General features: G+C 37.1%; 1 protein-coding gene across 5 annotated transcripts in view; it reads left to right on the plus strand.

Moving 5' to 3' along the window:
• Positions 1-19,107, plus strand: part of CNTN3 (contactin 3) — a 327,880-nt gene that overhangs the window by 67,394 nt on the left and 241,379 nt on the right. For all 5 annotated transcript variants that reach the window (XM_072785362.1, XM_072785364.1, XM_072785360.1 and 2 more), the window contains one exon: positions 16,454-16,588. In XM_072785362.1, the coding sequence (XP_072641463.1) occupies positions 16,534-16,588 (55 nt within the window). In that variant the 5' untranslated portion in view covers positions 16,454-16,533. The remainder of the gene's footprint in view (positions 1-16,453; positions 16,589-19,107) is intronic.

A 19,107-nucleotide genomic window follows, 5' to 3' on the forward strand; every position in this document is an offset into this window, starting at 1 on the left:
TACCCTCTGGTATTTGGTTGCAAAGTTTTGGTTCTTAGACATCAGTTCTAGTGGATGTATGAGAACCATTTCATTGAATGCAGTGGGATATTTTCTGCATGACAGACATTTTCTCCTTTGATGCATGCATCCTTCCCTTCATTTTCACACTTCCCCAAGAAAAGTTTTTTTTTTTTTTTTTTTTAGAGAGAGAGAAAAGAGTGCATGCATGGATGCTCAGTGAGGGGGGAAAAGGTAGAAGGAGAGAGAATCTCAAGCAGGTTCCATGCTCATTGCTGAGCCCAACACAGGGCTTGATCTCACAACTCCGAGATCACGACCTAAGCCAAAATCAAGATTCAGACACTTAATTGACTGAGTCACCCAGGTGCCCAATAACAACAACAACAAAAATTAAAGACATTGCATTTTTAAAATTTTAATTCAGTTAATATACAATGTTATATTAGTTTTGAGTGTACAGTACGGAAATTGTGTTTCTTTTTTTTATGATTTTATTTATTTATTTGAGATAGAGAGTGAACCTGAGTGGAGGAGAAGAGCAGAGGGGGAGAGAGAAGCAGGCTCCCTGCTAAGCGGGGAGGACCCCGGGATATGACCTGAGTTAAAGGTAGATGCCTAACTGACTGAGCCACCCAGGTGCCCTAATTTATATGTCTGATTAGAAGAAATATTGAAGTGTTTCTAATATACAGAGTTTATTTATTCAGGAGCAAGAGAGTGACCAATTATGCTTTTCAAAGTTCTTAAGTGGAAAAGTGCATTTTGATCAGATTTCAAGATGGGTTGCATGTAAATGGTAGACACATTTTGTTTGGTCAACACAAATGTTTTGAAATTGTGTGTTTAATTAGTTTGAAATGTTTGAAAACAGAGAGACCTATAAAACTCTGTAGGTCCAACATCTACCAGAAAATCAGATGGTCTGGTAGCCCTAGGCTCACTTTGCACCATGTGGACAGCCCCCAAGGCTGAGGTACATGGGCATACATGCTTCTGTGCTCAGTCTCCACCCTTCCTTACGTACATTTCAGATTATTCCACATGGGCAATCAGTTTGAGGATCCTCCCACCCCTCACCACCATTGTGTTGTATGGGTTTCATCAGAACCATTATATATTTGTATGAAAACAAATAGAAGCTTATTGTGTTGAGGGAGGTAGCCCCGGGTAGTTTTCCTCTCTCTGTCTCCTGAGCTGAAATTGCTGTGGGTATAAATTCAAGCTGCTATCACAGCTTGCCTCAATTTAGATTTACACTTCTGTGTTGATAGAATGGATGTTTTATACACCTAGATACAGCCCCTAATAGGTGTGAATTCTAAGCAGATAAGTATTCATAGCCACGATTAGCATTTCCAAAAGGTGTCAAAATCACTCCTTTCATTGTGATAAAGCAACTTTAAAAAACACAGTTAAGCAGAACAAGTATTTTTTTAAAAGGATGTAAACAGTTGATGTCTCCTTAAAATGAATTAGAGACCTGTGTTTGAGTTAGTACTTTTAAGTCTTTGATTTCTCTCTAGTCAAGGTGTCAATTATGCTTAATTTCTTTGAAATAATAGCAGTAACTATTGTGTCTTGAATACCAAGGAGTTGGCTCAGCATATAATCACGATCTTACTTAATCTTTACAATAAACCAATTATGTACATCTTTACCACCTCTATTTTACAGATGCAGATTTTGAGAGCAAAAGAGGTTTAAATAACACCTTGCCTACAGTTTTATAATCTTGGATGTGTGTGTGTACACACATACATATATTTTACGTTGCATATTTATACACATGTACACATATATAACATGCACACGTATTTCATATTTAACCACAGCACCTTCTGCTTCTCATGATTTTGAACTATTCTTTACCACCATTCATAGTAAGAAATACTAGTTATTTCAGGGCTTACTATTTAATACATTGTACTTCTAGAGTATCCTTGTGCAAACCAGTACTAACCCTTATTAAATTCAGTACATTATGATCATTATTTTCTCCTCCTTCATTTGTCCCCAAACACACACATAAACAAAAAGTCAGTGCATAGTCTCCCAAATGAAACATAACCTGAAGTTTGAGAAACACTGACTTAGAAGCTAGGTATCAGGGAAAGCATACCTGATGGAGCATGTGAGAGAAGACACTTGTTAAAATGAGGACATAGGGATCCCTGGGTGGTGCAGCGGTTTAGCGCCTGCCTTTGGCCCAGGGCGCGATCCTGGAGACCCGGGATCAAATCCCACGTCGGGCTCCCAGTGCTTGGAGCCTGCTTCTCCCTCTGCCTGTGTCTCTGCCTCTCTCTCTCTCTCTCTCTCTCTGTGTGACTATCATAAATAAATAAAAAAATAAAATAAAATGAGGACATAATACAAATGGATTTTCCTAATAATAATTCATGGAGCCATGCATACATTTGTCTTTGAATTCATATTTTACCTTACAACGGAAAGATTTTTGCTTTATTTTACAATAAAAATAATTATTCAAAATTGTGTATTAAAATTGTACAGCTGTTCTAATGTATGCAAATTATACCTAAAGTAACTAAACAATAATCAAATGCGAGGTGAGGGGGGTAGAGCTCCAGACAGAACAAGAATGTCAGAGAACTGGTATTTGTTGAAGTTGGATCGTAAGTATATGGGAGTTCATGACTTTGTTTACTTTGTATGTGATGAGAATTTTTTGTAATAAAAAGTTGTTTTTACAAACTAGGGCCATAATGGTCTTCTGTTTTGTTTTCTACCAAGGCTCCTTGTTGTCTGAGAGCAGGAGCCATGAAGGTTGAAGTGTGGCTTTTCTTCTGTAAGGACGTGAACAGTATGTTGCCAGGCTGGCAGAAGCTGGTTTTGGAGTCTTCTTTTTTTATTATTTTTTATTTTTTTTTAATATTTATTTATTTATTTATTTATTTATTTATTTTTGGAGTCTTCTGATGTCCAGCTACTCTAGAGTTGGGTGTCTCACATTGATACAGTTTATATTTGTGGGTGAATAATTCTTTGTTGTGGGGGGACTCTCCTTTGTATTGTATAATGTTTAGGGACTCTCCTGGCCCCTTCCCTCTAGATGCCAGTCTCATCCTATCTATATCCTTCCCATCCCCAGTTGTGACAACCAGAAACCTCCTCAGACATTGACAAATGTCCATTGAGGGGCAAAATCATCCCTGGTTGAGAGCCACTGCCATAGAGCCTGAACACATCACCTCACCTGGTATACATGCCTAGCTAAACTTCTTTTTTTTTCCTAGCTAAACTTTAATCAGAGATCTAAAGCTTCCAAGAACCACATTCTGCCTATGTCTTAGGGCAAACCAGTTATAGATTATTTAGAAATACCAGAGTTAGGCAGGGTCATTTATGTGAAATTGGACATGTTAATTAAAGTTTATCTATCTTCGTGACCTCGTCTATAAGATGGGGATGGTTACAGTATATATATTTACATTTATAAAACTCTTAGAACCTTGCCTGGCACACATTAAGTACTTAGTGTTTGCCATTAGTATCTACCTAGAACCCATTGTGCCAACATGATGGTTTAGAAATCTGGAGGATAAAGGGATTCTCCAAAGAGCTGTATTAGTACATACTTAGTTACTAGTGTTCATAAATATTTGAGTACTTTGAGAATGTTTACTTAGAATGTGTAGTCAAATTGCTGCCTGAGTAGTTTTTGATGTAAAAAAAAGGTTGTGTGATGTAGTACAATTGGTTTTTAGAACTCCTTAAAATGGAGTGACTCCATAAGATCAAATCACGGTTTCTGTATTAATTTACCTGTGAAAATAATAGTACAAACCATAGGCAGACAGGACATGCTGAGCACTTGGTCCCTGGCTAGACATTAGTGTTTCTCTGACACTTTGGAGACACTGATAAGGAGCCACAGATCCCCACCTGGGATAGTCCAAAATGAGACATCTCCATCCAAGAGTCCATCTTTTCTCCTATAGCTATTGAACAGTGGTGAATCATTTCTCTTTCCTCTTCACCATATACTTTCAACCTTGCTCATATGATTTTGGTGATAGCAGAATCAATACCATGCAAGTAAACTCCAGGAAGATTCTCTCCTCTAGAAAAACAGACCTTTTACTTCCAATCTTTTCAGTTCTTCCCCTCAGTTTATAAATATGCTCAACAATTCTCCAACTTAAAAATAGCTTTCATTGACTCTCAATCGACCCTCCACCCATCTCCAACCACTATCCAGTCTCTCTCATTCTAAATTATTGAAAGAGTAGCTCATTCTTGCTGTGGCCACTTCCTTGCCCTCTAGTTGTACTTCAGCCCTCCACAATGTGGCTGAAACTTCTTCCCAAGGACTGCACTGAGCCTGGCATGATAACATCGTCAAAGGCATGTTGAAGGTCTTGATTCACAGTGTCTCTCTCTCTCTTTCTCGCTCTCCCTCAGTCTCTCATTCTTTCTTGTTCTCATTCTTTCTCTATTTGTGTATTTTTTAAAAAATAGCTTTAGTGAGGTAAAATTTACATACCATAAAACTCACTCATGTGAGTATACAATTCAGTGCATTTTAGTAAGTTTACAGACTTGCACAACCATTGTCATCACTCAGTTTTAGAAAACTTCATCACTGCAGAAAAAACCCTCCTACCCATTAGCAGTCCCTGTGCATTCACACGCCTAGCCCCAGGCAATCAAGATATTCTCCATCACTTCCTTGCAAAGCTACACACTGCATGTAACTCTTTGCTTTTATAATGCAGTCCATCCATGGGCTGCACTTGGCCTTTCACAGTGGCCCTTTCCTGTCCTCACGGAGTTTGTCTTCCTCTGCTCACATCTTAAATATTCGGCTTCTCCATCCTTCTTCCAGCCCAGTGCTTTATGGATTTACCCTGAGTCATTTCATTCGCTCCCATGAATCACTTACTGTGGTGGGATTTGCTGATGTTATTAGTTTCTCCCATACTGCTCTCCTGCCTTGTCTCCTAGGTAAACCCTTTTTAATTAAGAATCACCTAGGATGCCACCTGTTCTAAGATGTCCTGTGAAGTGTCCTCATTTCCTAACCATTGGTCGTACATCTTATCTGTAACTGTATAGTGAAGAAGTGTAGCTCATGAGCTGTGCCACATGGCAACTTTGTTGTTCCTCTTTGTCCCCTTAGATTCTTTCTGTGGAGTCCTTTCCTGCTCCTGGATGAAAACCCAAGTAGCTCTATGCACAATACTTTTGGTGATGCTTAGATATCGGATGTAATTTTGATAAAAAAAACTAAAGTGCTCCCTCTCATGTAATAGTAAACTTAGAACTTGATTTGAAGACATAGCTAATCTCTCTCCAGTGCTTAGCTGCTGGAGAGAGGAAGTCTGCACTCAGAGAAGGAATTCTTTGGCTTCCCTTCTTACCTAGCATGTCCTCACCCCTTCCTCTTAATTCCCTAATCCCAATTTGGTTTAGTGTTTTACAAGGGAAGAGAAGAAAGAGTCCAGTCAGTTTTACTTGATTGATTACATTAGTGTGATTTAGGATCATGGCATCTTACACTTACCAGTAAACTGGTATTTTCTTTCACTCGTTCTTTCATGGTTTCATTAGAGATCCTAAACTTTGGATATGTTCCTCCCTCAGTTCTCTTTTGCGGTGATACACTCCCACCACGAATTTCTCATCTCCATCTTTCTCAGGCTCTAGAAGTGCAGAGATACCCTAGCTTTTCTCTGGAAGGTCTCCTCCTTCCACTCAGGCTTCTCCTGCTTGGGATGTATGGCACTGCCTTTCCCCATGTGCTCCCCAATGTATATCTGCTCCAAGGAATTGCCATGCACTCTGTGCCCCTGTTATCCCTTAAGTTCCATTTCCTTCACCCATTGCAACCTTCTGTTCTGCTTCAGCTTGCTCTTACTCTTTAGTGTGGTCCTAGACCACTGTATCCCCTAGAATGCAGCTCTCTCTGGTGTCCTTAAAGTGTAGGTAAAAAAAAAAAGTACTCTTCTTCCTGCCTCTAAGGGGGCAGAACTTACCAGAATTCTCTTCAAAAGGAACTTTTAAAAATCCTTCACTTAGTCTCCTGAAACCTCCTGTGTGAACAAGGGTCTCAGAGCCAGACGAATGGTTTTGCGGTATCTCCTTTGAAAAATTGTTCCTTATTCTTCTGGAACCTCCCTTTCGTTTGGGATGTGAGACCTGCTGTGTCCACATGACCGAAGGAACTTCACATTAACATCCTGTTGCAGATTCTTCTCCAGTCCAGACTCTTCTATTAGAATGTTCATGGACCAGCGTGCTTCTTGAGGGCAAAGATGATATTTTATTTTAAAATATCTTCTCCGTGTCTGTACCTGACATGCTGCAGGCACTCAGTGAATGTTCTTCATCCAAAATTATGAGGGAAGGAATGGAATGGCCTTGCCGAGTGTACCGACCTAGAGTTCCTGTTGAATGCAGTTTATATTCTAGCCAAAATGTACTTTCTAGTACTTTCACCCCCCTTTTACCTTTTCCTACTTGATTCTGACAATAAAACTATTTACACATTTTTTACCTATTGTCATGTTAGAAATTAAGTAATTTTTTTCTTTTAAAATTGTTAATTTTTATACTTATATTTTTATATTGAGAAGTCAATATATGGACATTGAAGAAAATTTAAAATGCATAATATGTAAAATGAAAAGTATTTTATTCCTCTAGTTCCTGTTTCCAAGTGTACAGTTTCCTCCCGAGACATAGCTGTTCTCTTTAGTTTTCACAAATCCTTTCAAACTATTCTCTATGCTTACAAATGTAAATAGATATATGCTTTTGGTCCCCATACAAAAAGTATCCTACTTTTCATACGCTGTTTTGCACCTTATGTTTGTGGCTTAGAGTGTCTTGGAGATATCTTGATTTAATCCCAAATAGAGTTGCTGAATTCTTCCTAATTCATGCCTACAACAGGGATGGTGTGTTATCACAGTGCATATGCTTGAAATAAAGCGGAAGAGTTGTTTATTTAACAACTGTCCTTTCCCTAGGTAGAAGAAATTTAATTTCTTAAAAATTTAATGAAATTAAATGAAAGTTAATGTATTATCACTTAAAGATCTAACTTCAGTTGTCAATTATATTAATACAGAGTTTTAAAAATATATAAAGTATCAGCTCATACATTATAGTTCCCTAATGATTCTTACTGCCTAAGCATTCGAGTTCACACCTATTATGTGAAAAAAATATATATATAAAATACACAGCATCTGTCATCTTTTTTTATGAATGTCTTGGTGGATCTATGTCTCTCTTTATGAAAAATGAGTGAGAGTGATCATAGAATGAACACTCATGGATTATTGTGAGGATGAAATGGGTTAGTATATGAAGCAGTACCTGGCAAATAACACTCAATAAAAGGCATTGATTATTATGTTAGTATTTATTTTCCTTTCTGAAATTTTGAAATTGTCTTTGTAGAAAAACATTTCCATCATATTGGTATTAAGCTATTTTAAAATTCTAAATAAACATATGATGGCAAGGAATGTTGTTTGCCAACTTAGGAAAGGTACACTGCTCCTCATCACCATATCATGAGGTCTGCAGTAATTTCCTATTTGATAAGAAGGAAAGAAAACTCATGCAGCATTTATAATTATGGAAATGTCTGTTCATTTTGTTCCTGTTTAATTTGGAAAATGTCAAGGATAAAAATATGTCCTAGAATTTGCTTATTGTTTAGTTTTCTTATTATCATTAAATGTGGTGAGACCCCAAAGTCTAAGTCCCTTAATGAGGGCAAGGATCTTTTCTTTTCCTTTCCTTTCCTTTTTTTTTTTTTTTTTAATTTATTGAGCGAGAGAGCATGCATGTGTGAGTGGGGAAGAGGGGCAGGAGGAGGAGGAGAATCCCAAGTAGACTTGCTGAGCAAGCAGCGTGATGTGGGATTTGACCCCACAACCCTGAGATCATGACCTGAGCCAAAACTGAGAGCCAGATGCTAAACCAACTGAGCCACTCTAGTGCCCTCACAAGGTTTCTTTCATTAGATGTATGCAATTTTTAATTTTTTTTAATTTTGAGGATTTTATTTATTTATTCACGAGAGACACAGAGAGACATAGGAAGAAACAGGCTCCTTGTAGGGAGCCTGACGGGGGGCTCGATCCAAGGACCCTGGGATCACACCCTGAGTCAAAGGCAGATGCTCAACCACTGAGCCACCCAAGTGTCCCAAGGTATGAAATTTTTTAAAAATCCCAAAAGAGCACCTTAGGTCTGACTATATTAGAAAAACATTAGACAAGGTCTTTTTCAAGGATGAAGGCTCCATTAGAAAATCCCACAATTTTTTTTGCTTTTTTTGAAATTCGGACTTGTTCCAAAACAAAAGTATTGTCCTGAGCATACTACAAGGGCAAACGTTGCATGCTAAGTAGTCACCCGTTGTTGGAGAGATGTTTGTAAAACAGCGTGCCCTGGAAATGGCCATGTTCATTTGAGGCTTAACATAAAGCAAGTGAATTGAAGTAAGCACTCTCTGGAGTACACTTAAGAAAGGTTGACATTTTGTCTAATATTATGAAGCAGGAAATGGGTTGGCATGTTCTGGTGGCCGTGTCTTTTCCCTTCAGTGTGCGTTTGGCTGAAGCCAGTGGAACCAATTGAAGAATGGATATGTAATTTTTCCTGACACATCATCAGTGAAAATCTCTTTGAATTGAGGACAGGGAGATCTCTTTGAGTTGCCAGAGAAGATGTCTTTGTATTGAGGACAAAGTACAGAGGCTCTGAAATCAACACAAGGCAACTCAGAGTGTTCTGGCAAAGTTTTTTATATAGCTGACTCATCGACTCATCGTATGCACAACGTGACTGATTCTGTTTCTGCCTGTGTACATTGATTGCTAAAAGGCCAGAAGAAAAGAATTAACTGGATGTCAGAGATGACATGCCTCACTATACCAAAAACAGCTTCATAATTTCAGCTTCTTTATCAAGCCTTCAACAGTAGCCTTCTCAGAATATTTTTTAACATATTTTTTTCTCTCTGTATAATTTATATTTAATTCTATTTTTGATAGTCTCTCATAATTTTGCATGAACCCAAAAACAAAAATTAATACCCAAATATATATACATTCATATATCTATATCTATATCTATATCTATATCTATATCTATATCGATAGATAATATCTATGTAGATATATCTGTGTAGAAAAACAATTGTGTGCAGAACTTATGTCAGTCTGTATGTATTCAGGCAGAGAGTTAGTTAGCTGAATCCATAGGTTTGGCTGATTCACAGAAGGTGCCTTAACCTACAACAGGTTATATAGATCACTGTTTTTTTGCACATCTTAGTCTAATTGAAGAGAAACCATAGTCAAACTAACCGTAATGGGAGGTGTTGAAAATGTTGAGCATGAAGGAAGGAAGATCAGGTGCTGTAGGGGTCCCGGGGAGCACAAGATGACTTCCAGCTGGCATTTGCTGTGTTTGCTGATTGTGCTACTATAAACATAGAACTGCTGGTGTGAAGATATGATCAGACTGGGCACATTATGAGCTTCCCTCTCCTTAGCTACTGAACCCTTGTGAGTTATAGGGAGGATGTGTGTGGAGTTGTCAAGAATCTTGGACTTGGGGGAGTCCAATGTTCATGTAAGTTTAATTCCCTGCCAGTTCAGTTCCAGCAGGGAAGAGGTTTGGTATGCAGAATAGATCACCTGCGTTTCGGGAAGATGTGCAGATTATGAATGAATGGTGATTGTGAACGAAAACAAGGGAGGTAGATGATGCCTGATTTCTGATCTGGTAGGATGTACGGTCTCATAAAGCCCTTAAACTTATTTATTAGTTGACTGCTGTGGTATTATGGTTGCATTCCATGATAGTGAGTTAATACTAGTTTTAGAAGACTCAAAATACAAAACCCATAGGCATCAAACTTTTATTTATTAATAATTGAATGTTTCACTATACTATAAATCTCTAATCTGTTCAAGGGTTGTTTTGGCTCCTTGGTGAGGGGCAGGGAGGGGCATTTGGTGGGGGTTCAGAACAATATATATTCAGTGAATAGAGTTTTTTTTTGTGAATGGAGTTTTTTTCTCAGATGTCAGGGTCAGAGTTATCTTTTTGTGGATATGAGAGATGTGTTAAACAATCCATCTAGACAAAATTTCTGTAGGGTTTGTCTCCTTGAAAAGAGAATGCTTATTAAGTGCCAGTTACTCTGATACAAATGAAACCAGATCATTCTCACACCTAAACTTTCCACCACATAAAGAAACTTAACTCTGAGCGTTTGCCAAGACTACATTCAAAGTTACCCATGGACTTTTAATATTATAAATATATTATCAATATTTCGTGATCTATAATCTTGGTAGCAATTTTGTAAAGTATGTGACAAAAGCCACAAATGGCCTCTTCTTTTAGAGCAACCAGGAACAACTATTTAGAGCATTTTTGGTTTTGAGTCCAAGGTCTAGCATTTTTTAGCTCTGCTGACATTAAGCATAGATAGTACAGTTGTCAATATGTACTAAATTTGGGGGCTATTTAAAGATTGCCATGAGAAACGTGTTATGAATATATTAAGCTGTAGCCCCCAGATGCAAATGTCTATTAGCAGAGAAAATTCTAAAGGGTATTTTTTCTTTTATTTACAACATTCCTATGACTAGTAGAATATTCCTAATGTAGCAGATGACATTTTGATTTGTATTTGTCTTGCTTCAGTAGTTTCCTTTGTATTTATTTTAGCTTGGTGATTTCAGAAATGGAACAGGCTTTTCTATGTCCCGTCTCTCCGTGACAATACTTGGCAATGCTGAGAAGTCAGGTCGTGATTGTATTAATTACCTTCATTATTTATAAAGTCAGTGCCCTACTTCAGCACTGATTAAAAGTGGGCGACATAATTTTTAGAAAGAATATTCCTAAATGAGGTTTTATGTTCAAACCTTATTCAGTGTGTTTCTGTGTGTGTATGTGTATGTGTGGGTGCATATATAAGAATATTAGAATATTTGTTTTTCTTCTCTTAAATTAGATAGTTTACCTAATATTGTCTAGCCTCTGATTTCTATGAATTTGAGGATAAGAACAAAACTAATGTGTTGCAAAATGTTTTCTTTTCATCCTTTTAAGTCTGATACAGATTATATAATATGTCTGATTGAATGTTCATTGCAAATCCGATCATGGCAATTACTGATTAATACTACAGTGACTTTTCAAAGGACTTTATCTTGATACTAATATTCTTAGCCAGACATGTGAGGTCTGCAGCCAGGCATTATACATCTGCTATCTTATTTCATACCACACTCAACCTGGCCACCTGCATTTCATCTCATTAGCTTTCTTTCTGTTCTAGCAACAAGCCATGAGCCCTTAAGCCCAAGGCCCTTGCATATTTTATTCCTTATGTCCATAGCTGACTGCCAAAATATTTAATCAGAGAGATAGGGCATGGACACTGACCAATTAGAAGTGACATGGGCCAGATCAGGATTCTGGAAGCCCCCTGCTGAACCAGGGATTAACTTTTTAGGTAGTCAGTCCAGTGTGTTGGAGTGGGGTGCTGGGGCAGTTCTTGGGAGATGAGGTGGTAGTTGATGGGAGAAAGTCCAGGTAGTGACTCCTCACCAGGCTCTTTGCCAGATCAAAGCCATACCAAGTATTTGTCTATACCTGGGAAATTCCTTCCTTTCCTTCCCCTTCAACACATCCATGCCTTTGATTATATGATACGTTCTTTTCTTCTATTACACTTTATCTCCTCAGAGGAGCTTTCCCTGACCTTCCTTTTTTTTTTAATATTTTATTTATTTATTCATAGAGACAGAGAGAGAGAGAGGCACAGAGACACAGGCAGAGGGAGAAGCAGGCTCCATGCACAGAGCCCGACATGGGACTTGATCCAGGGTCTCCAGGATCACGCCCTGGGCTGCAGGCGGCGCTAAACCGCTGCGCCACCGGGGCTACCCCTCCCTGACCTTCCTGATGAGGGCCTATCTCACTGAGCTTTTCAAAGACTTCTACCCCTCCATTATACCTTTCACAGTGGTTAGTTTATAAATACTTTGTAATTTTTTGAATTGTGTTTTACTTTTTGTGGGCAGGAATGCCTGAGGGCATTCATCAATGACCTGATAATGTCGTCCTCACTGCTACCTTCCTTGAGACTTGAAATCCCAGCCCCTATTAGATGCTCAATAAATATTTATTGAATGGATGAGTTTTCAAAAAGACTTTATAACTTCCTAGAACACTTTCATACTTTTAAAATTTAAGTGATAGGCATGCTGTTTGGGGGATGCATTGTTGGGAAGATAACATTTTTTAAAGATTTATTTATTATTTTAGAGAGAGAGGGCAAGTGAGGGGAGAAACAGAGGGAAAGGGACAAGCAAAATCCCCACTGAGCGTGGAGCCTGATGCAGGGCTTGATTCCATGACCCATGAGGTCATGACGTGAGCTGAAATCACGAGTCAGGCACTCAACCGACTGAGCCACTCAGGTACTTTGAAGATAACATTTTTTAAAAGATTTTATTTATTTATTAGAGAAAGCACACCAGAGAGAGAGCATGAGAGGAGGGTGGGGTGGGGAAGAAGGGCAGAGAGAGAGGGAGAAGTAGACTTTGATGGGAGCTCAGTCCCAGGACCCTGGGATCATGACCTGAGCTGAAGGCAGACACATAACTGACTGAGTCACAGGTAGCCCAATAACATTTTTAAAAGCATCATCTTTTTAATGTCTTTATGCACATTTTCCTGAAATTATTTTCAAATAGTGGCTGAATCCCAAACTGTGACTTATCTTTTTGTTCTAATAGAAATGCTTTCACTCACTTGATGTCCAGTACAAAGATTTAATCTCCTAAGTTGAATTATTCATTGTTCTTAAAGCTCAGCAAGAAACATTAAAACTTGAAACTTGAAAGCCTACTCTAATACAGGATGTTTGGAACATTGGAGCAACCAGTGATGGATGAGCTGCTGTCCTACCTTCAGAGAGTATCAATCTAGTAATTTTCTCCTTATCCTATTTATAAGTGTTTATAACACTTTCTTTCTCCATTGCAATGTCAGAGCAAAGACCATATATTTTGTTTTCTATATGACACAGAGAAAAGTCTTTCATATTTATGTAGATGTGCTTTTTTAATAAATAGGTAATACATTTATGTATATTTGTCTGTATGTGTGTAAGCTCTATGTCCAACATGGGGCTTGAACTCATGACCATGAGATCAAGAGTTTCATACTCTATCAACTGAGCCAGCCAGGTGCCCTTTGATGCTTTTTTTTTTTAATTATTTATTTGAGATAGAGACTAAGGATAGGGAGGGGCAGAAGGAGAGGGAGAAACTGTCTCCACTGAGCAGGAAACCTGATGCAGGGCTTAATCCCAGGACCCTGGGATCATGACCTGAACTGAAGGCATACCCTTAACCAACTGAGCCACCCAAGCACCTCCTTGGATGCTCTTTAATGATTATGATATTGTTACTACAGGATGCTTTGTTAAAATTTGTCTTTTCTTCTTTCCTGAAAGTTCCAACTACTTGTTCTTTTTATGTTTTTTTTTTTTTGTTATTACCACATTCTTTCTGATTTGATTTAGTGTATAAACTGGATAGCTTTCACTCCTCACAGGAGGAGATACCAGTTCACTGTTTTTCTCAAGCCTTTCCTCTGTTCAAGACTTACCTAGGGATCCCTGGGTGGCGCAGTGGTTTGGCGCCTGCCTTTGGCCCAGGGCATGATCCTGGAGACCCGGGATTGAATCCCACATTGGGCTCCCGGTGCATGGAGCCTGCTTCTCCCTCTGCCTGTGTCTCTGCCTCTCTCTCTCTCTCTGTGTGACTATCATAAATAAATAAAAATTAAAAAAAAAAAGACTTACCTATTTTCTCCAGACTTTAATAGATCTTGATATCACTCCGAATTTTTTATGAATCGGACACATCATATATAATATCATTGCATTTCATATTCCCATGCCTTTTGTGACTGCCATTGTATTTTACTTGAGGGTTTAAAAAAAATCTCCTGCTTTTCTACTTTGTGTGTGTGTGAACATGCATGTGTATGTTTGTGTAATTTATGTTACCCTTCTTGTGATTTCTGGAGAACTTTTCTGACATGCATGATTAGGAGGAGATTATAACATTTATGGATGTCAGTTATAAGTTAAATATAATCTAGAATGATTTCAGTTATCATTCAGTTTAGTAATTGAAAACAATTATGAACACAAAATCTGTCACTGATTGAGAAGAAATAAAAGAAGGAAGGTTAAGTATCTATCTGAAAGCCTTTGATCCAAGTAGGGGAACTTAGCCACTGGAAAAGCTTGAGAAGTGTAATGATTGATTGTGGCAGAATGTGTGTCCTCACTGTGTACTTAAATCATTGAGTAATTTTGGCCATCAGTCTTTTGGGATCTGATGGTGTTGAAAATAGCTTCAAAAACTCTCAGGTTCATATGCCTGCTGTGATAGACACTACATCTTCCCCACACATACCCTCTAGTTTTTTGTCATTTCAGTGCAACACCACTTCCAGTTCAGTGCAACACCACTTCCAGCTGAAGTCATGTTTTTGGCCTCTGGAGACATTTTGTTTCCCCCAACCAGAGGTTAGAAGTGCTGTGTAGTTAATACTTCCTAAGAATAGCCTTCAAATGGTGACTAATGGAGGTTGGTGTATAAATACCCCAGCTCTCTTGTTCATTGGCGAGGATAACTTTGGGCAACTCTAGATAAGTCTTGAATGACTCTGAGGCATGCATTCTACTAGGCCTGGACCTCCAGAGTTTCCCCAGCAAGAGTAAGCTCCCGTCAAACAAACATAGGGATTAGTGACTTTATTTCTTACCCTTTATTGACTTCCCTCCTCCCCGTCTCCTTTCTCCATATGCTGACATTTTTGTCCTTCACCACCTAAGTAGACTGCTTGCACTTGAATTTATTTAGCAGTGTTTGTAATAGGGGAACCCAAGATACTTGGAATTTGTAGTAATGGGGCTAGTGAGAGATGCTCATAGATCCCATGATGGTGTAAGTTACTTGCCTGCAGTTCTTTAGAAAAGTAGTTCTCAAAAGGTATTTCTACCTGTTTCAGGTTCCCATGGACCAAGTTTTACCCAAATGCTGGTATTTTTGTTGCAGTTCCACCTCTTACTTCCCCCGCCAACAACATATATTAGATTACAAGTGCACAAGAATAACATTACTAGACAGAAATGACTGATTTAATATATTATTTTAAGTACATAACTTGCAAGTTGTCATATTTTTACTATCAACACTGTTATCTGGACACACTTCATTCCAATCAGATACATCACATCACACATCAAGATCTCATGATAAACCACCACTGTCTTAGGAAAGCTGAGATTTCTCTGTCTTGCTCAACAACAACTAATACAGCTCAATGCATAGCAGCTGCTGAACCAGAGTACTAAGCATTTCTCCTAATGTGGATGATAGTCAAAGTCATTAATTCCCCTGTATGGAACCATCTGAGTTTCAGCAGTCCAGAAAAGATTCTCCAATTTTAGGTGTGCACATCTAGTCTCCTTGATCATTAACCATGCATTTGTACTAGTTTTGAATGGCCACTGAAAGTGATGCAATGTATCCACGTAATTATTTTCTCTCGATCAGCACGTTCAGTTGAGTTTGTGAGAATTCAAGAAAGAAAGTAGAAAATTGTTTCATTTGCAATATCCTCAGACTGAACAATTTCCACCATTAGCATTTTTTAATCTGGTTTATGCAGCATATATAATTGAGGGCTTTCTGCAATTGTCTCTGAAAAAATAGGCTTAATATGAGCATTGATAATGCTATTTATAATTTATATGTCTTATTAGGGATTCAGAGACAATGAAAATGGGGCTTCACGATATCTGCATGATTTGACTCTTAGTTTCATCAAAATGTTATCATTAGAGAAAAATGAGAAAAGTTAGGATTTTAGGATAATATGTTATTTGTTCTAATTATTATCTAGCTAAAGTTTTAATATTTAATATTTTAGTATTATTGAACATTTATAATTCTGTGAAGCTGCTTCCATCTGCATATCCATTACATAAAGTTTTTATTAAAAACTTTTTTTTTTAGAGAGAGAGCATGCAAGTTGGGGAGGGGTCAAGGGAGAGAGAAAACCGAAGCAGGCTCCAAGCTCAGCTCAGAATCCAACGCGGGGCTCAATCTCAGGATCCTGAGATCATGACCTGTGCCAAAATCAAGAGTCAGATGTTCAACTGACTGAGCCACTCAGAGACCCCACAAAAAGTGTTTCTGAAGTATCTATATTTCATACATCTTCTCTTTTGTATCACAAAAGATTTGTTTCGTTTTAGGATTTTGAGCGGCTGTGAATGGCAGTTATATGAAAAGAAGAAAATCTGTTTTAAAAGCAATTTTTTTAAGTCTAACTTCTTTGTACATATATTTTACAGATTAAAGGATTTACCTGAAGACAAAGCATTCTATTCATCAGAGACTGGACAAGAGTTACTCTTGTTTTTGGCAATTAAAGATGATGTTGTCATGGAAACAGTTGATCCTGCTTTCATTCATTGGCTGCCTAGGAGGTAACAATAAACTGTATTTTTAAAATTAAGGTTAGAACTATACTTGAGTTATATGTTAAATAATTTTAAATGTTGAAATAATACTCTATCAGTAGCAAAGAGAAATAGATATTTTTCCCAGAAAGAAAATTCCAATTTCCTCTTCTGATAATTGGATTCTCTTCCCAACTCCCTAATTTTTGCAAGCTCTTCTCTCTTCCAAGCAAATATAAGAATACCTAGTAATACACACGCACTGTACTATTATAACAGTTAATCACAATTTGAGGATATTAATTTGTGACTTTTTTTCCAAAAGGAGCTTAAAGTTGTAATCTCTAGTATACAAGGAAAAATAGAAGTTTTAAAAACCACCAGTATTTTCATATCTAATCTTAAAAAGAATGTGATTTTTACTTTCGCAAATAACTTATTTTAGGAATCAAAAATTAATTTTGTTTTGTTTGCTGGGTGAGTGGCAAAGTAAAAGAAATTTTTTTAAAAGTAAAATGAAACATATACTACATTTAGTATTTTTAGTTTCTTTTATTGTTTCCCTTCTTTGTTACTATAAAAATTAACCAGCACCTAAAAAGTTGAAAGAATAGTATAATGAATACACATGTACATGCTGTTTCTGTTTGTTTTTTTTTTAATTTGAATTTTATGCCATTTTACTGTATTTGTTCTGTCCGTGTGTCCATTTGTTTGTATTTCCTTTTATCTGTTTATTTATTTATTTGGCTAATGCATCTGAAAATAAGTTCCGGAGATCATCACCTCTCACTTCTAAAAAATTCAGTGCCCATCTCTTGAGGAGACAACCAATTTTCTGCCTAAGCACAATTTCTTTATGATACCTACGGAAACTAATTTAAAAAGTAGCTTGTAATTTTTCTTTTCCAAGAGGGCAAAATTGGTGTAGGATGAGGACAAACGTATTGCCAGGTAAAACACGTTACTTAAAGAAATGCATATATTCAAGATTTTTTAACTCTTCTGTCAAACTTAAAACATTCTTCACATACTTAAATAAAAATATATGGCAAAAATTCATAATCAGTAAGAGATTATAAATTAAAATCTCCAACTTTTTAAAAAAGATTTTATTTTATTTATGCATGAGAGACACAGAGAGAGAGAGCAGAGACAGGCAGAGGGAGAAGCAGGCTCCCTGTAGGGAGTCTGATGCAGGACTTTTAAAGTAAAGTTTTTGTTTCTTCTAAATGGATGTTCATCCCCTGTGATGCCTCAGTCTTGCTCCTAAATTATTATCTTTGACTGCTTCTAATCTGCATTGAAGAAAAATGGACCAACTATTTATAAATTTTTGCCTTTTCAAGTAATGATTAAAGAAAGATCAACACAGATATTTAGACTAGAATACTCTTTTCTTGGATTCTTTTTTTCATTTACACAGTTTCAAATTTGAATTCTGTTGTTGAAGAGGGGACCAAAATGAAAAAGGATTGTACTGCAGCAATATTATTATTTACTATATTAACTTTCATAGAGCAACCTTGAAATTTCCCAGAGAAGATATATGCAAGAAGTGGAAGTGTAACAACAGAAAACAAGATGAGTTTATCACAAAGTTTTCAGTTGTAATTTACATATTTTTGAGCAAATTTATAGAAAAAGCAGTATCCATTTTGCTAAAATGTTAAGCATCATAAGTTTATTTTTTTTAAAGATTTTATTTATTTATTCATGAGAGACACAGAGAGACGGAGAGACACATGCACACACACACACACACACACACACACACACAGGCAGAGGGAGTAGCAGGCTCCATGCAGGGAGCCTGATGTGGGACTTGATTCCAGGACTCCAGGATCATGCCCTGGGCCGAAGGCAGGCGCTAAACCGCTGAGCCACCCAAGGATACCCATCATAAAACAGTTTAAAGGTCAACTTAATTCTCTGGATATGTTGATAAGAAAGCTTTGAGAATTTCTAAGGAAGAATTGGATTAATTGATATAGGTAAATTTTATGTAGAATGTTATTTAGAGAATTGGTAATCTTCGTAATTATATCACAGAGAACAACTGGGCTCATACCAATTTTCTAAAAAGCATTGATTGTATACTTTATATACTTTGGTGCTCCTCTAGGTTCTATATTAAATTTAAGTTAAAAGTTAGTGTGATATTCTGCTAACCAATATGAGTAATCTTTTATGTATTAAAGTTGAAACTCTGTTCATGCTATAGGGATTATCTTATAACAAATGGCAAGTAAAAACACATTGTGGGAATTTGCTTTCTTAGAGTAGTGTTTAGCCAATGATATAAACTCAATAAATGCAGCAAGTGCTTGATAATTATGTTTCCATTACATATATTTACATTAAATATGAGGCATATTTAAGCTTTTATTATCCATTATTTTGTGCTTTTATTTTTCATTTCCTTCTGTTACTGTGTATATGCATGTTTCCCCCTGCAACAAAGAGGCAAAAGTAATTTCTGGCAATACTTTTTCTTTGGACAGATTTGACTGATTTTCTTCAAAAAAACATTAGGGTTCATTTGT

The sequence above is a fragment of the Canis lupus genome, chromosome 19 (assembly GCF_048164855.1).
Source record: "Canis lupus baileyi chromosome 19, mCanLup2.hap1, whole genome shotgun sequence".
In the NCBI taxonomy this organism is placed as follows: domain Eukaryota; kingdom Metazoa; phylum Chordata; class Mammalia; order Carnivora; family Canidae; genus Canis; species Canis lupus.